We start from the raw sequence: 18,803 nt of genomic DNA on the forward strand, positions 1-18,803 counted from the left end.
ACGTCACATAACGTATGCGTAAGGTAAGTTACACACACCCGGTACTTCTTCAATTAAATTATTTTCATTACGAGATGCCAGTGATAATACATTATCCTGCGCCGTATCCTTTCCGTAGCTCTCAGTAGTGTATTACCCGAGTGTATCTTTTCTATATCTCGAATACAGCCATGTGTTGGCCCTCTCTCATCCGCGCGATATAAAGCTAATAGAATCTCGCGAAAGGGACAGCTTGTACGTCGTAAAACGATGCGTCGCGGGTTTATAGCTTATAGTTCGAGTGCCCTACGCGACACACGGGGTGTATGATTGAATGGAGGGGTAGAAGAGGATTTAAAAGGGATCGCGCTTTTATGAGACGCATTAGGAACGACGACGGCGTTAAAACGTTAGCGAAAGTTTACTGCCCGCGTACATGCGCGCACGACTAATTTTATACTAATTTTCAACGAATCGTTCCGCGTTACTATAAGGGACACAATCGTAACTCCGTTCGAACGGATTGCATTAAAACTTTAATGAGAAACTTTAGCTAAAAGAAAATCGCGCCTGATTTAAAATACTAAATTTTATGACGCGTTAAAGTGCCGATTTATATTCTACGGATTTATTCGCAAAATTTATTCTATTTCGCACGCGGATTAAGAAGAGACAAACAACATTAATCTTCAAACCGGTTCTCGCTCTCTTATATACATCTGCGCAGAAAAATTGTACGCGCTGTACCACGAGATAAAATATATGAACCGAGGATTTTGTTACTTGTAGCTTTTACACGCGTACTGATTATCGCAAAAGTTGTTATCAGTAATTCAACGTGTCGGCGATATATTTATCATCGATGTCAAAATATATCGGTATATCGGGAGAGCCGTACGGTGAAAATCGCAGGCGTCCGCGTACTTTATGTGTTTGCGAAATGTGGGACAAGCAGCGAGTATTAAATTGAAATACCAAGTAGCCACCACGTGCTACCCACGCATCCACATCTCGCGGAGGATCCTGCATTCTTCGCGAAACGCAAATATGGATCGTTACGATCGTTAGGGAGAGAGAGCGAGGTGAGTCACATAAATTCATCGATCGCGATGGCTCTTGCAGCCCGTTATCGGCGATAAGCAAGAATTTCTGCGCCCAGAGACAGAGAGAGAGAGAGAGAGCATCTTTCGTCTCGGAATAATAATAATGCCCCGCGGACCGCGGAGTCAATATGGAGCAGCTGCGATCCACGTAATGAAAGTATGATTGATGATCCGACCGACGCGCATCATTAGCTCGACACGGAGGAGCGCACCGAGCAAGATATGCATGCCTGCGAGTCGTGCACCTTGTTGTTGTCGTCGTCGTCGTCGTCGTCGTCGTTGTCTCGAGACGCATTCTGAATTAACGTGACTCCGTCCTAATACGATTTCTCGCGGGACTCGCGTGAGAAAAGTCACGATGCAGTTCGAGACTACGTGCGGACAGACGGTGGTGTGCTTATGGGACTACTGCGTAATTAATGGGCGGATTCGCTCAGGAGAAATGAGAAATTTGATAAGAAAAATAAAAGGTTTTATAGCGTCTCTCACACATAAGAGATATATATCTCTTTGCCTTCTGAATAAGCGGCGGAGAATTTTAATGAGCATTTAGATTTGAAATTTGATTATGGATTTAATATTAACAAGTTTCAGGCAATATTGAAATTTATATTCAACAATTCGCGATAAGACTAAAATGTCCGAAATGATTTTGATCGATAGTATAAAATGCGATCGTTTCAAGGAGGAGTAACGGTTTTATCATGTACGGTCACCGATCACGGGGGACCGGGAGCGGTTTGAAAGATACATTTATCTCGTTTCCGTTGGAACAAAATCTGCCCTGGGGCCTAATGCTTCGGCTATTAAGGTTTAATGGACTGCTGATCGTCGATGGTGAGCAGGCGGGGAAGGGACATCGTTCTGGTCTCCGAGGAATTGGAAAAATGGTCCAAGTCGCGAGGTATATATACGAACTCGAACCTTCACGATAGCTATTTCTTTTCTCTCTCCTCTCTCTCTCTCTCTCTATCCTTTTCCTTTTTTCGTGTCCATTTCCGTCCGTGCGAAAATATCCCGCGTGTCATTCTTTGGCCGCGATAATCGAGCGGGACGAGAGGACTCGCGAAGTGCCATCGATTTCAATCGGGCGCGAAAGGTGCGCTCGTTCTGGTTAGACGAAACTGGTTTTCCCTGGTTGTGGAGGGAACGGGCGAGAAAACGGAGACGGCGGTATCGGCGGGCGGAAGGGCTGGAAAGGTCGTGGGTCGCCTGTTTGTGACGCGATGGAGCTGTGATCAGGATTGACTCGGGATGATAATCTGGCGTACACGGGTTTCCACTTTACCCGATGCGGACGGCGACGTTTGGGTAACCTCTCTCTCTCTCTCCCTCACTCTCTCCGTCTCTTGTTCTCTTCGTCTCCCTCGATACCCATGAGACCCCCCCCCCCCGTCACCCTTCTCTTTCGTACCCGTCAGCATTCTCGCGAATATCTCTTTAGCTCGAATTCGTTGACGGCGCATACGCATCGCGATTATCAATGTCGCTAACTTGGTTGCACAGAAAATATTCGATTAATGTACAATAAATGCCGATTTATTACGTTCGATAGATACAGGAAAAAAGTAAAATTTTGATTTTGTATCGTGGTCCATCAGCTATGGTAGACTGTCTTACAACATATACTTGCGAGTTTGAATAAAGCTCGGCCGAGAGACGTTTATGGTGCTCGCAGGAAAGATTCTCACAAAGACACTCGAACGTTTAGTGCACTTTGGTGCACGATACATCTTCTATCCGCGTGGAAAAGCTCGAGAACGAACTGCGGGCCATCATTTGCAGAAGTCCGTGAAAAGTGCGTGCGTCGAGAAAGAAAGCGCGGAAAAGAAGAGTATGGGAAAAAGAGAGCGATTCCTTGCCATCCCAGAGAGCGACTTCTGTGGATACGTTCGGATGGTGAATGGCGGATAAAGCGCCCCTAAAGCCCAGTTTCGGCAGAGCAAACAACCCGTAACTCAGTGAGTGTTTATGAGGGGGCCAGTCGTAAAAATACGAGGCGAATCTCTCTCGCTCTTTCTTTCTATGTTTCGACCGTTTAGTCGGCCCACCCTCGTCGAACTTTTCCTCCGGCGATCTTTTCCGCGGCGCTCGACGCGGAACAAAGACGCGGCCGACCACGGATAAGGACGTAAGAAAAAGACGGGCCGGTAGAGTGAGAGGAGTTTCCATCGCGGCGACGGGAGCATGTTCCCCGATCGTAAAACTCGGTCTGATCACCGCTACCAATTATCCCGCCGTTATCCGAGTGTTATCCGAACGTTATCCGGGACGTTATCCACCTCTGTAGCCCACCCTGTACTCCGCGAAAGAACCCTCTCGCCATCATCCGAATCACTACGGAGAAGCCCTTGAACCCTACCCAAGAGAGAGCAAGAGGAAGAGAAAAAGAGAAAATGATTCCACCCTAAACACGAAGGTCCGTTGTTGTCGCCTTTTACTGCAAACGAAGTGATTCCCTCCTCGTAAACGCGTCGTCTTTACAGATTACGCGACGAACGAATATCTTTTCTCGATATCGAATTTTCAGTTCCATTGTATTGATCTCTATTCTCACAAAAGTATAAACGCAACATTCTTCATTTTCGCGTATGAAAAATATTAAGTAAACGCATCGAGTGTTGTAGATGAACAGAAATTATATTTAAAAAAAATGTTAACAAAAAATTTAGTAAAATTTCTTTTCTATCGAAATGACACACCAAAATATTCTGGAAACATTAATTGTACACGCTTTTTATCGGCCATTCACACGAAAGGAAACTTTGTAATAATATTTTTTAAATCAGAATGATGGATAAAATATCATGATCGTGAACGAACGGAAGAGAGAAGTGAAATTTCCATCGTGAGCGTGGAATGACCGATAATCGAATCGAAATAATCTGATTTGAAACGACGGATATTGCGGATATACAAATATGCACGACGCCACAGATTTCATTCGAATGAAATGTTTCATTTATTAAAGAATGCTTTCAAGAATCCAAAATTGCGAAGATCAGTTATATCAAAAAATAAAAGCAACACGGACGCACAGTATTACGCTAAACTGTCAACTATAATTATTTTATCTGTAAAATGTCAACTGTTGATTTAGTTTCCTCGCTAGGTTTTATGTCTACGTAATTAGGAAATGATTATAGATCTTACAAACTATCTATTGTTATGTTTGAACTGAATAAAATTGAATTAAAATACGCACATCCATTTGCACAAACGTTCTACAATCAATTAGTTTAGGAATGATTCGAATTTTAAACTTGCATCAAATTACATTAATATATTTATCCAATTAACGATAAATGTATTTGATTTTTCTACTTTTTAATTTCTTAAGAAATTGACAACACTCCAGAAATCACGTTTTCTAATCCTATATAATTCCCACTTGAATCATTAAATCATATTCAATATAATAATGCATTTTCGCGTAAAAAATAACATTTGATTATATTTATAAATTTTGAATATGAAATTGTCTTTAAAACAAATAATATTGTCAACACATTTAGTAACAAGAAATAATATTATATATCATTTTATATATAATAATATTTATGTTAATTCATAAAGTTTGAATAATTTTAATAATTCGAATAATTTTGATAGTTCGGAGCGGAATTACTATATTCGTAAGATAAATTCTGAACAAGTGGCACATTACATGCGTGTGTGTAACTGTATGTGTAAACGTCTGATTGCTGATCTGGAAGCATCTTACCAGCTCGATTACTCTGGTCGATCATTGGTTGAACAATTCTACGCCTCGCGTTAATAAACCTGAAACACAAATGAAAAGAATTATATTAACAAGATAAATCAATTTATTTGATATTTTTCATTCAAGACAAAATTGCAATATATAGTTTCATAATCATTCAATTTTCATATTCCTATTATGAATTTTTCAGTATATAAAAAGCAAAGTTTATTTGTTTATTAGATCACATTCTATTGGCATTTTACAAGAATCTCAAAAATGTTTTATCTCCTTTATATTTTACACCCGTTACAACCGTTTGTGCTCTTGTATCAAGAGAGCTTCTTCACTTGACACGATCCGCTATCTTCGTAACAATCAAAAAAAGTGAACGACAACTGACTCGGGAGATGAGCGAGCAAAACCGGAAAAATCCGGTAAGGAGGAAGCGGCAGTCTTGATACGTCATTAGTCGCGTTGAAGAAGCTTCCATGCGAGCGCTTTCCAAACAATAGATCTGCGGTCTGTTTCGATGTTGGTCGAGGTCCAAGAGGGTGGGTGGGTTCAATACAGTGTGAGATAGGAATAGGCAGAGGGAGGAACAGAGGTAGTGTAGGAAGAGCGAGAGAGAGAGAGAGAGAGTGTGTAGAACGAGCGAGTGGGACGCCAAGAGGAAGGGCGTACGTCAGCCGACGTCAGCGTCGCGGCGCCCTAATGGGCGCAGACGCCGGAAGTGATTGGGTTTCTGCTCGACTGACTCGAGCACACCCCCTTCCCGCCGTGGAATACTACGGCTCTCCTGCCAGGGATAAGGAGGACATAAGCAAGCCCCCCTCGAGGAAGCGAGAGAAGGCACCCTCTCTTGTTTTGCAGCACATCTTTCTTGCTTAGTCTCACGCCTGGCCGACTCCCACCGGAGAGTCTTATGAATAATAATTATTAAACTCTCATCGCGTCTCTCGTTCTCGCCGCTCGAATGCTCATGCGGCACTATTGTCGCAGTCAAGGCGCAGACGGTGCCCGCAAAGTCGTTCGGCAAGTCGCCGTAAGTCAAAGGAACTTTGTCCGACTGACTGGGTGGCAAAGGACTCTTCGGAAGCGATTAGCGTACGCGCGCACCAAGGCGTAGAAATAGTCATGAATTTTGATAACACGGATCTCGAATAGGTATCTAAGCGCGGTAAATCACTATATACAGATTTTATACAATGATCGACTCAAAAATGATTATCGAGCTATCGAATAAATAAAAGAAGAAAATAACTATTCCACACTTTCCTTGCAGAAAGCACAAAGAATAGATAAAATTACGAATAAATCTGCTTATTCAGTCAAAAGTCACGCAAAGTAGTCACGCAAACAGCCAACATAATATGATATTATATATAGTAATAATATGCAAAACAAAGCTTTGCGATGCACAGAGATATACTACAATGCGACGATAGTTCAAAGTCAAGGCCTCGGCTATTGTTAGATGAAAGAGTATCACCGCGCGAGTACGAAGTCGAGGGACCCCCAACCCCCTCTCTCTAGCCCCCGGATACTCCTAAGCGCCTCTGGTTCCTCTTTGGCGAGGTAGGCAGCGTGTCACAGCCAGCTGACTACTGCCGACCACCCCCGCTCTTCCACCGCCGCCACTGAAATATCGCCCGAACAATGGCGCGCCATCCCCTAACCGAAGCGAAAGAGAGAGAGAAAGCGAGAGAGACAGAGAGGAACAGATATGTGCAGAGAGGGACGAAAACGGTGGGCGATTGCCCAAACTCTCTCTCTTTCTCTCCAAGAGTTCAACCCTGGCAAAAATAAACGAAAATATCTTCGCCATTGGAAAACTTAAGCCAGCCACATTACGGAGATGTGATAACAAATTTTTACATATATTTATAACATAGCATGTTATACATGATAAAACTCTGAGAATTTTGACAACTTTATTACAATAAAATTCTAGTAACTTTGTTTCGTATCGATAAATTTTGTAGGAAAATTTAAATGTTAGAAAATTGTCGATGTATATTCTAGATATTTGAGAGCACTAAGGTATTCACCAGCATGAAGCACGAGAATATAAGCATTGATGAAATAATCGTCACCTAATCGATCGCGAATCGTGGGAAGGGGAAACGAGTACGCTTCTCGTGGCAACGAGAGGGATCGCAAACGAGGCGAGCATATTGTTATCGAGGTGGTTGCCGAGTCACCCCAGATGACAAAACACTTTTCGTCGCGCTGTCGTCAGGGCTTTCAGGATTTTAATGCAGTTTTGATTATGAATCTCTGAAGGAGGGAGGGACACTCTTTCGCAACACACTGTGAAACGGACCTGTGGCTGGGAAAGCTTGAACGCGTTTCGATGTATATAGAAGGGTGGAGAACGAGCAGGGTTGCTTCATCATCGCCATTCGCGTACTTAAACTTTGCGCGATGTCATTAAATCGATTATTTCGAAACTATACAAACTATACACTCGATACAAAAATAAAATTTTCCTCTCATTCTTTCCGTTTCCTAATCAAACATTCGATTTCTTTTTCACTCGTCGTTTTCGCTTCGAAATGAAAAGCCATTAACAAAGTGAATCGAACGCCCGGCGAACGAATTGAATGAGCGCTTCGGAAATCGCCGGCGAGTTTCAAACGGAATTTCGAAGAGCGACGCGCGCGAGAATTATTGACAAATCGCTGACGTTCCGGGCTTACCTCGGTATCGCCGTTACTTTTTACGAGAAAAGGGGAAATCCACGACATATGACACGTTTCTGCGAGAAAAAGACATAAAACGCAGCGCTGGGCTTAGGGGCGCGTGTGTCTCCCACATGACCTCCCGTATGCCGTGACTAAATTTAGTGCACTTTGAGCGCATACATGAATAATGCGCTTGTATTTGCTTATGCGCGCGCGATACACAGCATATCGACTCGACCTCGCCTGGGCGTTGTGGATGAGAGACGTTTTAAGGATGATAGTAAGAGGCTCCGGACTTGACTTATATGCTTGCCATTAAATTTTTCTACACTTTCTTCCGTGAAAAATTAAACATTTTTACTCCTAAATTATCCAAATAACATGTTTGAATCGCCGCGACAATAAATTGTACTTTATTTCTACACCGCTTCTTTCGCTCCGATCCACTTTTACTCGAGTCTCATTAGACATCTCTGGCGCAAAAAAAAAAAAAAAAAAAAAAAAAAATAGAGAATTCTTTCCGGGATGACACGACGGGAGAGAGGCAAAAAGCGCGCGTGAGAAGGGGCCTCCCTCATCGTTTCGCGAATGCGTGAACGGAGTAACGATGATTACTGTCGCGCTAGCAGCATTTACTCTCCGACGGCATTCGCAATTATCGGGGAGCTTCCATTAGTTAACTGCAGTCGATACGCAGTGCACCGGGGTCCTCGCATCAAAACATCATTACTGCCCGAACACGGGAGCGCGAGAGCCGCCGCCGCCGTACTTGCAGTAGTATTGGTAATCAATTTTGCCGCCGTACTATATACTGACGAGAGAGAGAGAGAGAGAGAGCCAGCGCGCTAATGCGAGGCCTCGGCGTTCGCGTCGTATTACGGGAAATCGAAAAGGTAGTCCCGTAATGATTACGCGTTAGAAAACGTATCGCGATGGAGGGGAGGATGGGCAGGTGAGCGTTGCCCATAAAAGGTCCGTTTTAATTAGAAATCGAACGAGTGCGCGCGAGAGGTGAAGTATAATTTCCGTCGAGGGTGGAAGGAGAGAGATTGAAATATATGAGACGCTTTAAGAGAATAGCGGTTGCATTATTACTAATCGTTACGTTATCGAAATTTATTGTTATTACTGTGAGTTCGTCGGAGATTCGTTACTTTACACGTGTATCTAATGAGAATTTCAATCAGTATATCGAGTGGAGTAATCACGGTGTAATTATTTTTATCGGATCGGACCGCGCTACGTGAGACCTACAGCGTTAGGTTATTTGCGTAATTATCCCTTCCTGCGCGCCGGGAACGCAGTTAATGAGGATCTGACCTCGCAATCCAATCGGTAATCAATTTTTGCCTGTGTAGCGAATTACCAGTCCCACTAATGCGAATCGCCGTTGCATAAGAGAAAACAGCCGTCATAGGCATTCCGCGAAATGTACGCTGATTAGGAATTGGTTGTATAGATAAAATATCAGTAAACACGTACCGTTTCGTGTTCCACATTTGGAATTTTTATGCATATAACACGACAATTATTTATACAAAAATCCTCACGATGATCTAATATATTTCAAATTTTTTTTACGCTTCTCAAAAATTTATTTATTCTTTTTTGTAATTTACAAGTCTTGTGCTACTTTCAACTCGATCTGTTTCAAATTATCCGACGCGTCTAACCGAGCATAAAAACACCAATCAACGTCTTGTGTTCTGGAACATTACCCCGTCTTCTTTTCTCTCGGCGATAGAGTTATAAAATTTTACAGGGCATTGACCTTTCTCTCTCCGAACCTTCTCCTCCACTTTTGTTTTTTTCAAAACAATTTTGTTGCACCCTGCAGAAAAAGCTCGATCGGATATAAATCTGAGCGTTCATAAGCTTGGCGTCGCGCCGGTGCATTTACGATCGATAAAATCATTTTATCCGAATATAATGCGCTCCCGGGGCGAGTTCCTCCTTTTTTTCTCGCTCGCCTTCCATTCCGCTCGCTCTCGCGCGATCGTGATCGCGATTTTATTATAATGCAGTCGCGTCTCACCCGCGCGCGCGACCGGATCTCCTCGGAAGCGCGGGCGCCCGCGAACAAACGAATCGAATCCCCCACGCAATACATAATTCCCGTTCGACAAATTCAATGAGCATTGTAGACCGTGAGCATCCTTCCACCGTGTAATCGAGTTTCCTGCAGATGTAGCCGGCAAAATCGCGAAACGTGCTCGCCCTCGCAACTCTGGAATTCGAGGGTTGCTCTGTCAGCCATCCGAATTGAAAATTTGCATCCGATCTACGTTATTATACATCGTAACGTAGATTTAAATGAACATTCGGAATATTAACTTGCATTTTATTTCAATAAGAATCATTAACGCGTATCTGCATGAATTATATTATAGAGTTTCTTAATATTCTATCCAATTTAATTATTTTTTTTAGTTTGACGCAAAAAGAAGATTGAAGGTTCCAAATATCGAGAGATGGAGGGACAGAAGTAAAGAGAGAGAGAGAGAATCTGCAGCGCGGACAAACTACCGCCGAATTCCCGGTGGCCGCAGGGGTGTAGCGATATAAACGGCGCGGACCGGCGATCGCGCGTATCGGATACGCGTAGACAGGTTATGTGTGTCAACAAAGCGATTTAACACGCGACGTGTCACTGATAGCTCCCGCCGCCGCAGCGGCCGCATGGCTGCCTGCGTCGCATCGACGTGCTCGGCTGGACGTATGCGCCTCGGCTACGTTTAATCTATGGCTCCACTGCAACGCTTTTTCGGAAAATTCCTACCCCCTTGCACACCCATTCCTCCCCCTCGTTCGCCCCCTGCCTAACCCGCCACTCTTTAGCCGTCCCGCGCCCTCCCTCCTCTCGCTCTCTCTCTCTCTTTCGTCCCCTCGGAATTTATATAATTGTTTTGCCGGGGTCGCCACTAAATCGTGTCGCGGGGCGCGATAGCGCCGGCGCGTCGTTTCGCGTTGATGTTGATGGCCGCGCGCCGGTGATCTCGCCAATAAAAAGATCGAGGAATAACGAGCGTTCGATATCGGCGTATCTATCGCGATCCGAGCGTCACGCCGGTCCCTCTCTTCGTCCGACCACACGTGCGTGGAATCCCTTCGATTTTTTCACGCGAAATCCTGCTTTATAGTGATTGTTTTTCCGGTGCGAACGTAACGCGCGCGCAACGATCGTTAGATTTGCGTGTGCCGAGTAATTTTGACAAATTCGAGACAAGAGCGATGGTGCGCGTATTTTTCTCATTTTTTTTTTTTTTAAATCTCTTCCGCTGCGCGTCGAACTCAACTTTACCGGTAAATCAGCACGTTGATTACGTATCATCGACGCGACTTAACGTTAAGGGACACGCTGTAATGGGGCAGATATCGCGGGGCCACGTCGCAGTCGTTTCATACTACAGCCTATCACGGGTGCGAAACAGAACTGCTCGCTTCGTCAAGTTATTGGGTCCACAGCTGTCGCAACCCTCGTCGGTTGTGGGGTAGCAAAGTACTCGAGTCGATTGGCACCGGCCACCTCGTCGTCGGGGTCAGACTCATCTCGTCCTCGTCGTCGTCGTCGTCGTCGTCGCGCCGAGGGTTGATACCATCCGATTGTGCGCGTCGTACCTTAACACCCTCGCCGTCTCTCTATACTCTCTCCTTCACGCGTTACGTCCCCTTGGTTATTGCCCCACACAGCCCGATTTTCACCCCATCCCTTCCAAGTGGCACCCGCGCAATGCCGGAGAGGCGTCAGCTTGTAACAGTCTCTTAAACTCCGGCTACGGAGCCACTATATGTACCAACTGCTGACGCTGTTATAAACTGCCGGTCGCACTTTCCATCTCTCCTTCTCCTCCCGCAATCGTACGCGACACCCGGCTGGATGGCGCGGAAATAGCGATGTCTCGTTTTCTCTCTATGTTAGCCCAGAGACCGATGTAGATATTATTCCGCTTCTCTGTACATTTATTCTACTTTCAAACTGGCAATAGCCTCTTCCCTTAAAAAGTTCTGCTAAAAACAATCTTTTTCTCCTATTTGATTATTTTTAATCAATCCTTTGTACTTTTGAGAATTTGATATTTGCAGCGTGAAGGTTTAAACCAATAAATTCCAACTTAAATCCATTTTATCTGTCCAAAAAAATCTATACGCGTTTTAAAGAATTGTACAACATTTTTACCAAGTTTACGAGTCATTATATTCACCCTCGCAATCTGTTTGAAACGTATGTATTATACTATTCATCAGATAGCTAGCTGCTCGTCGTTTACGGAGAGGCTCGAGGCTCAACGCGAAGCCTCGTAAGGCACCACCGCACTTACCACGTCATTCCTGACACAAATGCGGTCGTTGTTTAGGCGGGTAATAGTACGATCGTTTCGTTACTCATATACCGGAGCAATCCCTCTGGCCGATCTCGGTGATCTCCGCGCGAGCAGTTTATCCGGGCCACTCTCGGCGCGTTTATAAGAGCGTTTTATTTAGATTTCACGAAAACGCAGAGCGGGTCTCTTGCCGCGGAGAAGATAAGGGGTCGTTTAGATTGACCGCTCGTCCTCAGGATGGCCCTAAAGCGTCCCGTTTACCATCTCTCGGTCGTGAAATCTTTTTCCTACATCTCTCCCGCCATCAGCGACACCACCGACACACGAGAGAGAGCGGATATACATCCTCCGACTGTCGCGTTTCTCATTTCAAATTACGACTTTCTCCCTCTCACAATCTCCGCCTCTACCCCGGTCGTTACCGTTACCGTTACGACGTTCACCTTACAAGCGTGCCCTCCGATTCGCGATCGCGATGAGGGAGCCGCGGCGCGGAGTTTTCGATTCGGAAGATTTAGGGGTCAGCGCGCGATATAGAGAAGGAATAAAATACACGCCCGCGTGTATTTGGCCCTCGACGGAGGAAGCTTTTCGACGTTCGAGGAAAGAGAGACGAATCGAAATTTTTATCCGCGCGCGAAATAGAATCCGCCCGCGCGCGCGCGCGTGCTTTATACGGGCTTATATACGCCACGGGAGAAATTCACGGGGTTCTCTCTCGCGGACAGTTTTTTATATCCCTATCCCGGCCTTTTTTCTCTCTCTCTCTCTTTTCTTTTTTCCCGCGCGGCGGGGACCCGACTGTGTGCGCGGAATTTGAATCCTCTTGTAATAAAATCCGGGCTTTATGCGACGGCCTACACGGTATCCCGCGTACGGCTCGCGCACATTTACCCACAAAAAAGTGAAACGGTAGGTTACGTGTGTATACCGAGAAGGATGAGGGGGTTGGAGAAAGGAATACCTGCCCCCGCGCGCGCGCTTGTTCGGGATATAAGCGTCGCCCGACACGCATCTCGCCCGGCAGATGTAAATAATACCACGAAATCGCTACCAGATGACCCTTTTTTCTTCCTTTTACGCTTTTTCGTCCAATCGCACCCCCACGGTTCTTCGTCCTGTTTTCTGCACAGATTGTAGGACGCCGAGTGCAGTCTTGTAGACGTAAGAAAAACGATGCGATAATTACAAAATAATTTCTCATTTTTACTTTCGATGAAAATAATGGGAATATGTAGTAACACATTATTTCGTAATTAGAGACTAATTAAGATCGATGATATAGTATTTTCTTCTTTGATTCCAATTGTGCGATTCACATCGCGATTACTAAATCTATATCTATATAGATTTTTTTACAGGATATAATAATGATAGGGAATATATTATAAAGCAAGGATTTCCGGTTCAGCATGCGACAAGAACAGGCGGGACATCAGTTCTTTATGACTTGATGGCGAATACTTTTGGTCGCGGCACGTCTGTCACGCTTGTACGAGGCTGTTTATAAGACGAAGAGACGGAAGAAGATGGAGGAAGAGAAGGAAGAAACGACGGAGAATCCTGCAACTTCTCTGGTAATTTGTAATTCGCAGGTGGGAAGCGAAGAGATGCAAGATAGCAGAAAGATTTAGTGGAGAGAAGTACGAGTGGACATGGCCGTCGCTTGTCCGTGGTTTTTGCGAGCGATGTACCGATGTCATGCGTGACTTTAACGAGAGGAAATTTAGAACCGCGTGATGCAATTCTTTGCGCCATCCAACTTGGTTCGCATGGCCGTTTAATAAAGACGTAGAATTGGCTCATGTTTTTTCTCCTTATCTTACGAAATGGCTCCGTCAAGTATATACGGAATCGAATTTCCTTTTTAATTAATAATCGAATATAATCTCGCAGAAAATACACTGTGCAACTAAAACCGTCGCGTTGTTAACCGAGACATTTAAATATTATAAAAGTGTATATAGGATATTATAATTTTATTAAAATTCAACGTATCATACCGGCGGATCGATGAACCATTTCGATGCCTAAAAATCGCGCCCGGATATCATAATCTCTCATTAACCGGCACGAATTCACGTAGCGCGTGATGTAGGACAGGCAGTGCAACGCAGCATCCAGGATGGCGTATAATTACCCGGAATGGGCGGGGGCGCAAACGTTGATAGCGAAGTCGAAGTAAATCGGATTACTCGGATATCATCTGCGTAATGTATGTATGCAGGCATGTATACACGACGGCTGTATATACAGGGTAGGGCGCGGCAGGGAAAGGGTGGCGCGGCAGCAACAGCAGCGTCGCCGGTAGGGTGCGCTCGAGGGAAATAAGGGTGGCGCGACCCAGGGAGATAAAGGGTGCACCCCGTGCGGGCGGAGAGCGCCCCGGCTACGACATGTTTTTCTAGACAATTTGTTCGGCAACATTAATCACCGGGAACGCATCGCGGGGAACGGCAGAAAGGGAACCGTCGTCGGAAAGTGTCGCCGACTATCGCGATCTTCGCTATATTCTTTGCGAGCGCTCGTATACGAGAGAGGAGGAATAAGAAATAGATAAAATTTCGCGTATGTAATCGAAACTAAATTAAAAAAAAAAAATAAATAAATAAAACGATTTTTCGCGCGCGATGACAAATCACAAAATCGCGAATCGATCGAAACGTTCCAATTACATTCTCGCGCACGTGGAAAACGTAATTAGTGATTCGTAGAGAATGGGTTTACGCTGGCTCGCGAAAATTACGCTCCTTATCGAGCGTATGCTCGTAACTTCAGATTAATCCGCATTTATATTTTAAGCCGCACCGTGCACCGGCCACGTACTCGAAGCAGCTGCAACGACGTCGCCTCCTTTACCGCCACGGAAACTACGGACGCAACACACAATACCGTGAGATGATTATCTGGAAAACTAATTTCGCCGACGCGCGTGTTCCTACCCGCCGCCCTTCGTACATTGCCCTTCGGCCCCCTTTGCTCTGCTGCATCGCAGCTTAGGTCTACGTGGCACAGCTGAAGCTGGCGGACAGCGAGAGACGAGAGAGAGAGAGAGAGAGCGAGGGCATTGTTGCAATCAAAGCCGAGAAAGAGATGATTAGTCGTTGCCAGCGGTTCATTCCTCTCTCGCCCTTTACAACCTCCCTATATAGAAAATTACTAATTCGAGTCAATTTATATGTCCAAAGCGTTTAGTGTTTTTGCAACACATTCTCTGTACTTATTTAATATTCCTCGTTATTTCTTTATCGCTAATATTCCTTTTTCCGAGTTTACTTAATTTGAAACAATATTGATTTTATGTAAAACGCTCTTTGAGAAAAAGAATCTATTTTAGAAAATGTACGAGTAATTTACTTATCGCCACTGAGAATGTATTCCGCATGACCGCTCGCTTTCCGCCGCCGGTATCCCTCCGCTGACATAACGCATGGTAATTTCCTATAAGTCTAGAACGAGCATGCGTGAGGGCAGAAATTTCGACGTGCACGCACGTTCGGCACGAGGCTATTTGTAATTTTCATTATCTCGGCGTAAAGGGGAACATTTAGGTGTCGCGGCACGTAGGGAGTTAATAGGGAAACCGGTCCTTTGGGGGTGGGAGAACGGGCCGTTCGTTTTTGGGGGGTTGATGCGCATTGTCTTTCTCTCTCTCACGGTCTCGAATAATTGTCATATGCAATGGAGACAGTAACATCTCTGCGCGTTCTCTCCTCCCATTCTTGAAATCATTTTTGTTTGAAAAAATTAAAGGCAACTGATCATGGTATAAGAATATGATATAAAGAAAATTCACGCTCTCTCTCTCTCTTATAGCGATGGAACATTGTTTCGAGAATTTGCTATTATCCTACAACGAACGAGAAGCATCTGCTAAGAATTCGTAGTTGAAATCCGCGACGGTGGTTGTTCGAGATAGCTCTCCGCGATGGCCCTTCCCGTTTGTTGATTCCGAGCGCAACGCCAGACGTCGTTCTCGGACGCAACAACAATTTCCCAAAATCTGACGAAATTGGCCCCCAAGGCCGGAGGAATGGGGAAACATGGGACGGCCGCGTAACGGCGTTTATTGGCTGCTTTAAGGCCGTTTCTATGCGCGACACATTGTCGCTAAATTACGCGCGATTCGCCCTCCTTCATCCTCCCCCGTGCACCCTTCAACCCCCATTGCTCCAAGATTTCTCCGTTGCTTCTCTCTCTCTCCCTATCTCTTTCCTTCTGCATGCGGCATTCCATATTCTCCATACGCTTGCGGGTTTAGTCGTCGATGTAGCCATTTGTGTGCGACAAAAGCTGCTGCATGAGATACGGCGAAACGGACCTCGGCCAATATGCGGGCAAAAGCCTTTCAGATTCGGGGAAGGACGATTGCGTCGTTGTCCGGCAGAAATTCCACGATAAAGGAGGGAAGGAAGGCAATGAGAGGACAATAATACGATAATTAGAAGAACCACGAAAGATATCACGCGTGTAATGCTACGAATTGTAATACTGTGAGCAAAATTATACATATTACGGAAATAGAAATTATTAGTATATATAATTTTTTTAACAATTAAACAATTAAATTTTGATCGAATCAATGCAGAAGTCAGTTCGCGCAGAAATAATGATCTTAATAATTGAAAATGCGTATAGGGACAAAGAACCGCGACGCGTATTTGATCCGCCATCACGACGCAACTGCGCCATTCCGACACATTAGGAGCAGAGCATAAAGCAATTTTCTGTCCATCGTCCCTCTTTACCGTGCATCGCCGAGGACGCAGAATTACTCACACGTAACACGCACCGGACGGACACATATATAGGCGGGCGCATAACAGCGGGGTGACTGTGAAAGGGTCGAACTCTCACTCATCCCTCCATTCCGCGCGGCCATGTTAAGCGCATGGCGAAGGGGTAATTCTCATTTGGGTGTAATCGCGCTCGCAAAACTCCATCACACTTTCCTAATAGAGCCCATGAGGGAACACACGAGGCGAATGGCTCTTCGCGCGCGCCCGTTATGTCGTACATCGACTTTGGCGTTATATTTCTGTACTACTCTGTGCATGCGCGGCGAGGTTTACTCGTGAAAATACGCGAATAAATGAGTTGCGCAAAAGTTAAGTAAATAAAATTATTCCGATAAAAAAGTGCACGCTCCGTCTGCGCAGTAACCATTACCACAGACCTTTCGAAATTTACGGCTGCGTATCGCGAAAAGGCAAATTTACGGTATGATAATTTACTTCCGTAAAATATGAAACTGGGAGAAACGCGATTCGAAAATCGACAAGCGTTCCGCGCGTTGATAGAATCCACATTCGAACCGCGTGCGCTCTCGCGTGCTTACAACCAGAATTTACAACCGCGATCCGCGATATTCTTGAAACCTTTCTCGGATCAAATTTCGATAGAATTATCCCATAGCTATCGGGAGCCCTGGCCGTTTCCGTCCGGCGATTTCCTTTTGAAAAACCGAGAGAGCATCGGCGCAGCCACACGTGCCCGGCCCGCCGTTCGTGCGGATTTTACATATATCTTTCGTAAGAAGCTCGACTTTTTCGCGCACTAGTGTGGAAAGAAGGGGGCCAGGTGCGGCGAGAGGGAGAGAGAGAGTTCCGGGGATCGAGATTATCGGCGAGGAACCAAACCGATATCCCAGGCACGGAGCCACCTCCATCACTTCGCGGGTTAACGTTGCCGCCGCCATTGCTCGTACGACGTTACAAACATCCGCGCGCAGTTTCCGGAACGCTGGCTCGCCCTCTCTGCCGCCCGTTACTCCTACGTTTCTCCGGTTCTACCGCGTTCGCCATCACGTAACTCCTTCTCCTTGCCGCCTATCCTATAACCGAATCCAGCACGGGAGCACGAAACACACGTCCGTAGGGCAGAAGGGGTCTTCTACGTTCCAGGGAGATAATCCCGGTTAATGATTGCCCCGGCAATTACGCTGCTGAATGAGATAGCGGGAAGTCGTTACTCGAATTTCTCCGAGAGCGAGTCTGAGCGATCTGGGTGTCCGCGACATCGAGGGAGGGAGGAGAGGATATACATGTTTAGAAAGATATCGTTAAAGCCGCGAGTGATGTATCCTCGCTACTGAATCTCAGGAAAATCGATGAAAGAGTTTCGAAAAGATTCTGTTATAGCAACAGCGATTCGTTAAATAATAATTGTTCAAATATGATCGTCATGTGGCTGTATAATATATCGATATTTCAAAATTGAAGCAACCAACATCGTTCTGATTTTTCTACAGCTGAACGTACAATATTGCAATTATTGCTGGAATAAAAGCTGATTGTTCTACTTTCAAAATATTGATGTCTGGAACGTGTCTGGTACGTCAGCTTCGCAACAGAATTCTATTCTCGAGAAATGGAGGAAGTCTACAACTTTCGAACAATAACGTCAATGTTCAGCTCAACTGCAAATAATATTTTTAACAGAGGAATTGGATAAGTCCTTGTTGAAATTCTCAATTTACACATTTGTTACATTTGTTCATCAGCTAACGTCGCAAGAAGATTTGCTCCAACTCTGCAAGAGCAGACAGCAGTTTACGCGCGTACAGTTTAGATCGCGCGAGTAAATAAGCGAGTTCGGCCGGCCATGGATGGCTTAGTTGCCGCGATGGCACACCTGTGGAGCAAATTTACGAAATGTTTACGACCGTCTGAAAGGGCGTTCAACCCCCGGCCTCTAGCATCCCCGAACGTTGCGCCCTTCTCAAGCGTACAATGCCGCGTCATTCGCTATTATTACGTCGTTGCTATCACCGTCTCGCGGAGGAGCAACGAGGTCCACCCTCTCTTCATCTACGTCTCTTCGTCCGTTCTTCGCTCGACTCGTCCACCCCTTTATCCACGCTCAAATTCGCGTTTCACTTTTCTGTAATCTTCCAAACAGCCCCGGAGGGCTTCCGCTCTCTTAAAACGAATATAATGTTGATAACAAAATATCGTCCGCCGAGATTATCGATCTTCCGACGACGCGATGTGTCGTCCTTTATTTATGA

At 45.3% G+C, this 18,803-nt stretch overlaps 2 protein-coding genes across 2 annotated transcripts in view; one reads left to right on the forward strand and one right to left on the reverse strand.

The window, feature by feature from the left end:
- Positions 1-18,803, forward strand: part of Rrp46 (exosome complex component Rrp46) — a 153,914-nt gene that overhangs the window by 120,014 nt on the left and 15,097 nt on the right. The gene's annotated exons all lie outside the window — the stretch shown is intronic.
- LOC146723417 (homeobox protein homothorax-like) overlaps positions 1-18,803 on the reverse strand; it is a 199,432-nt gene that overhangs the window by 23,127 nt on the left and 157,502 nt on the right. Inside the window, exon 5 of the mRNA XM_085481965.1 lies at positions 4,807-4,865. Coding sequence (XP_085338091.1) covers positions 4,807-4,865 — 59 coding nt within the window. The remainder of the gene's footprint in view (positions 1-4,806; positions 4,866-18,803) is intronic.

Source organism: Nylanderia fulva, unplaced genomic scaffold, assembly GCF_048542155.1.
Source record: "Nylanderia fulva isolate GAGA-0341 unplaced genomic scaffold, ASM4854215v1 Scaffold2, whole genome shotgun sequence".
Taxonomy (NCBI): domain Eukaryota; kingdom Metazoa; phylum Arthropoda; class Insecta; order Hymenoptera; family Formicidae; genus Nylanderia; species Nylanderia fulva.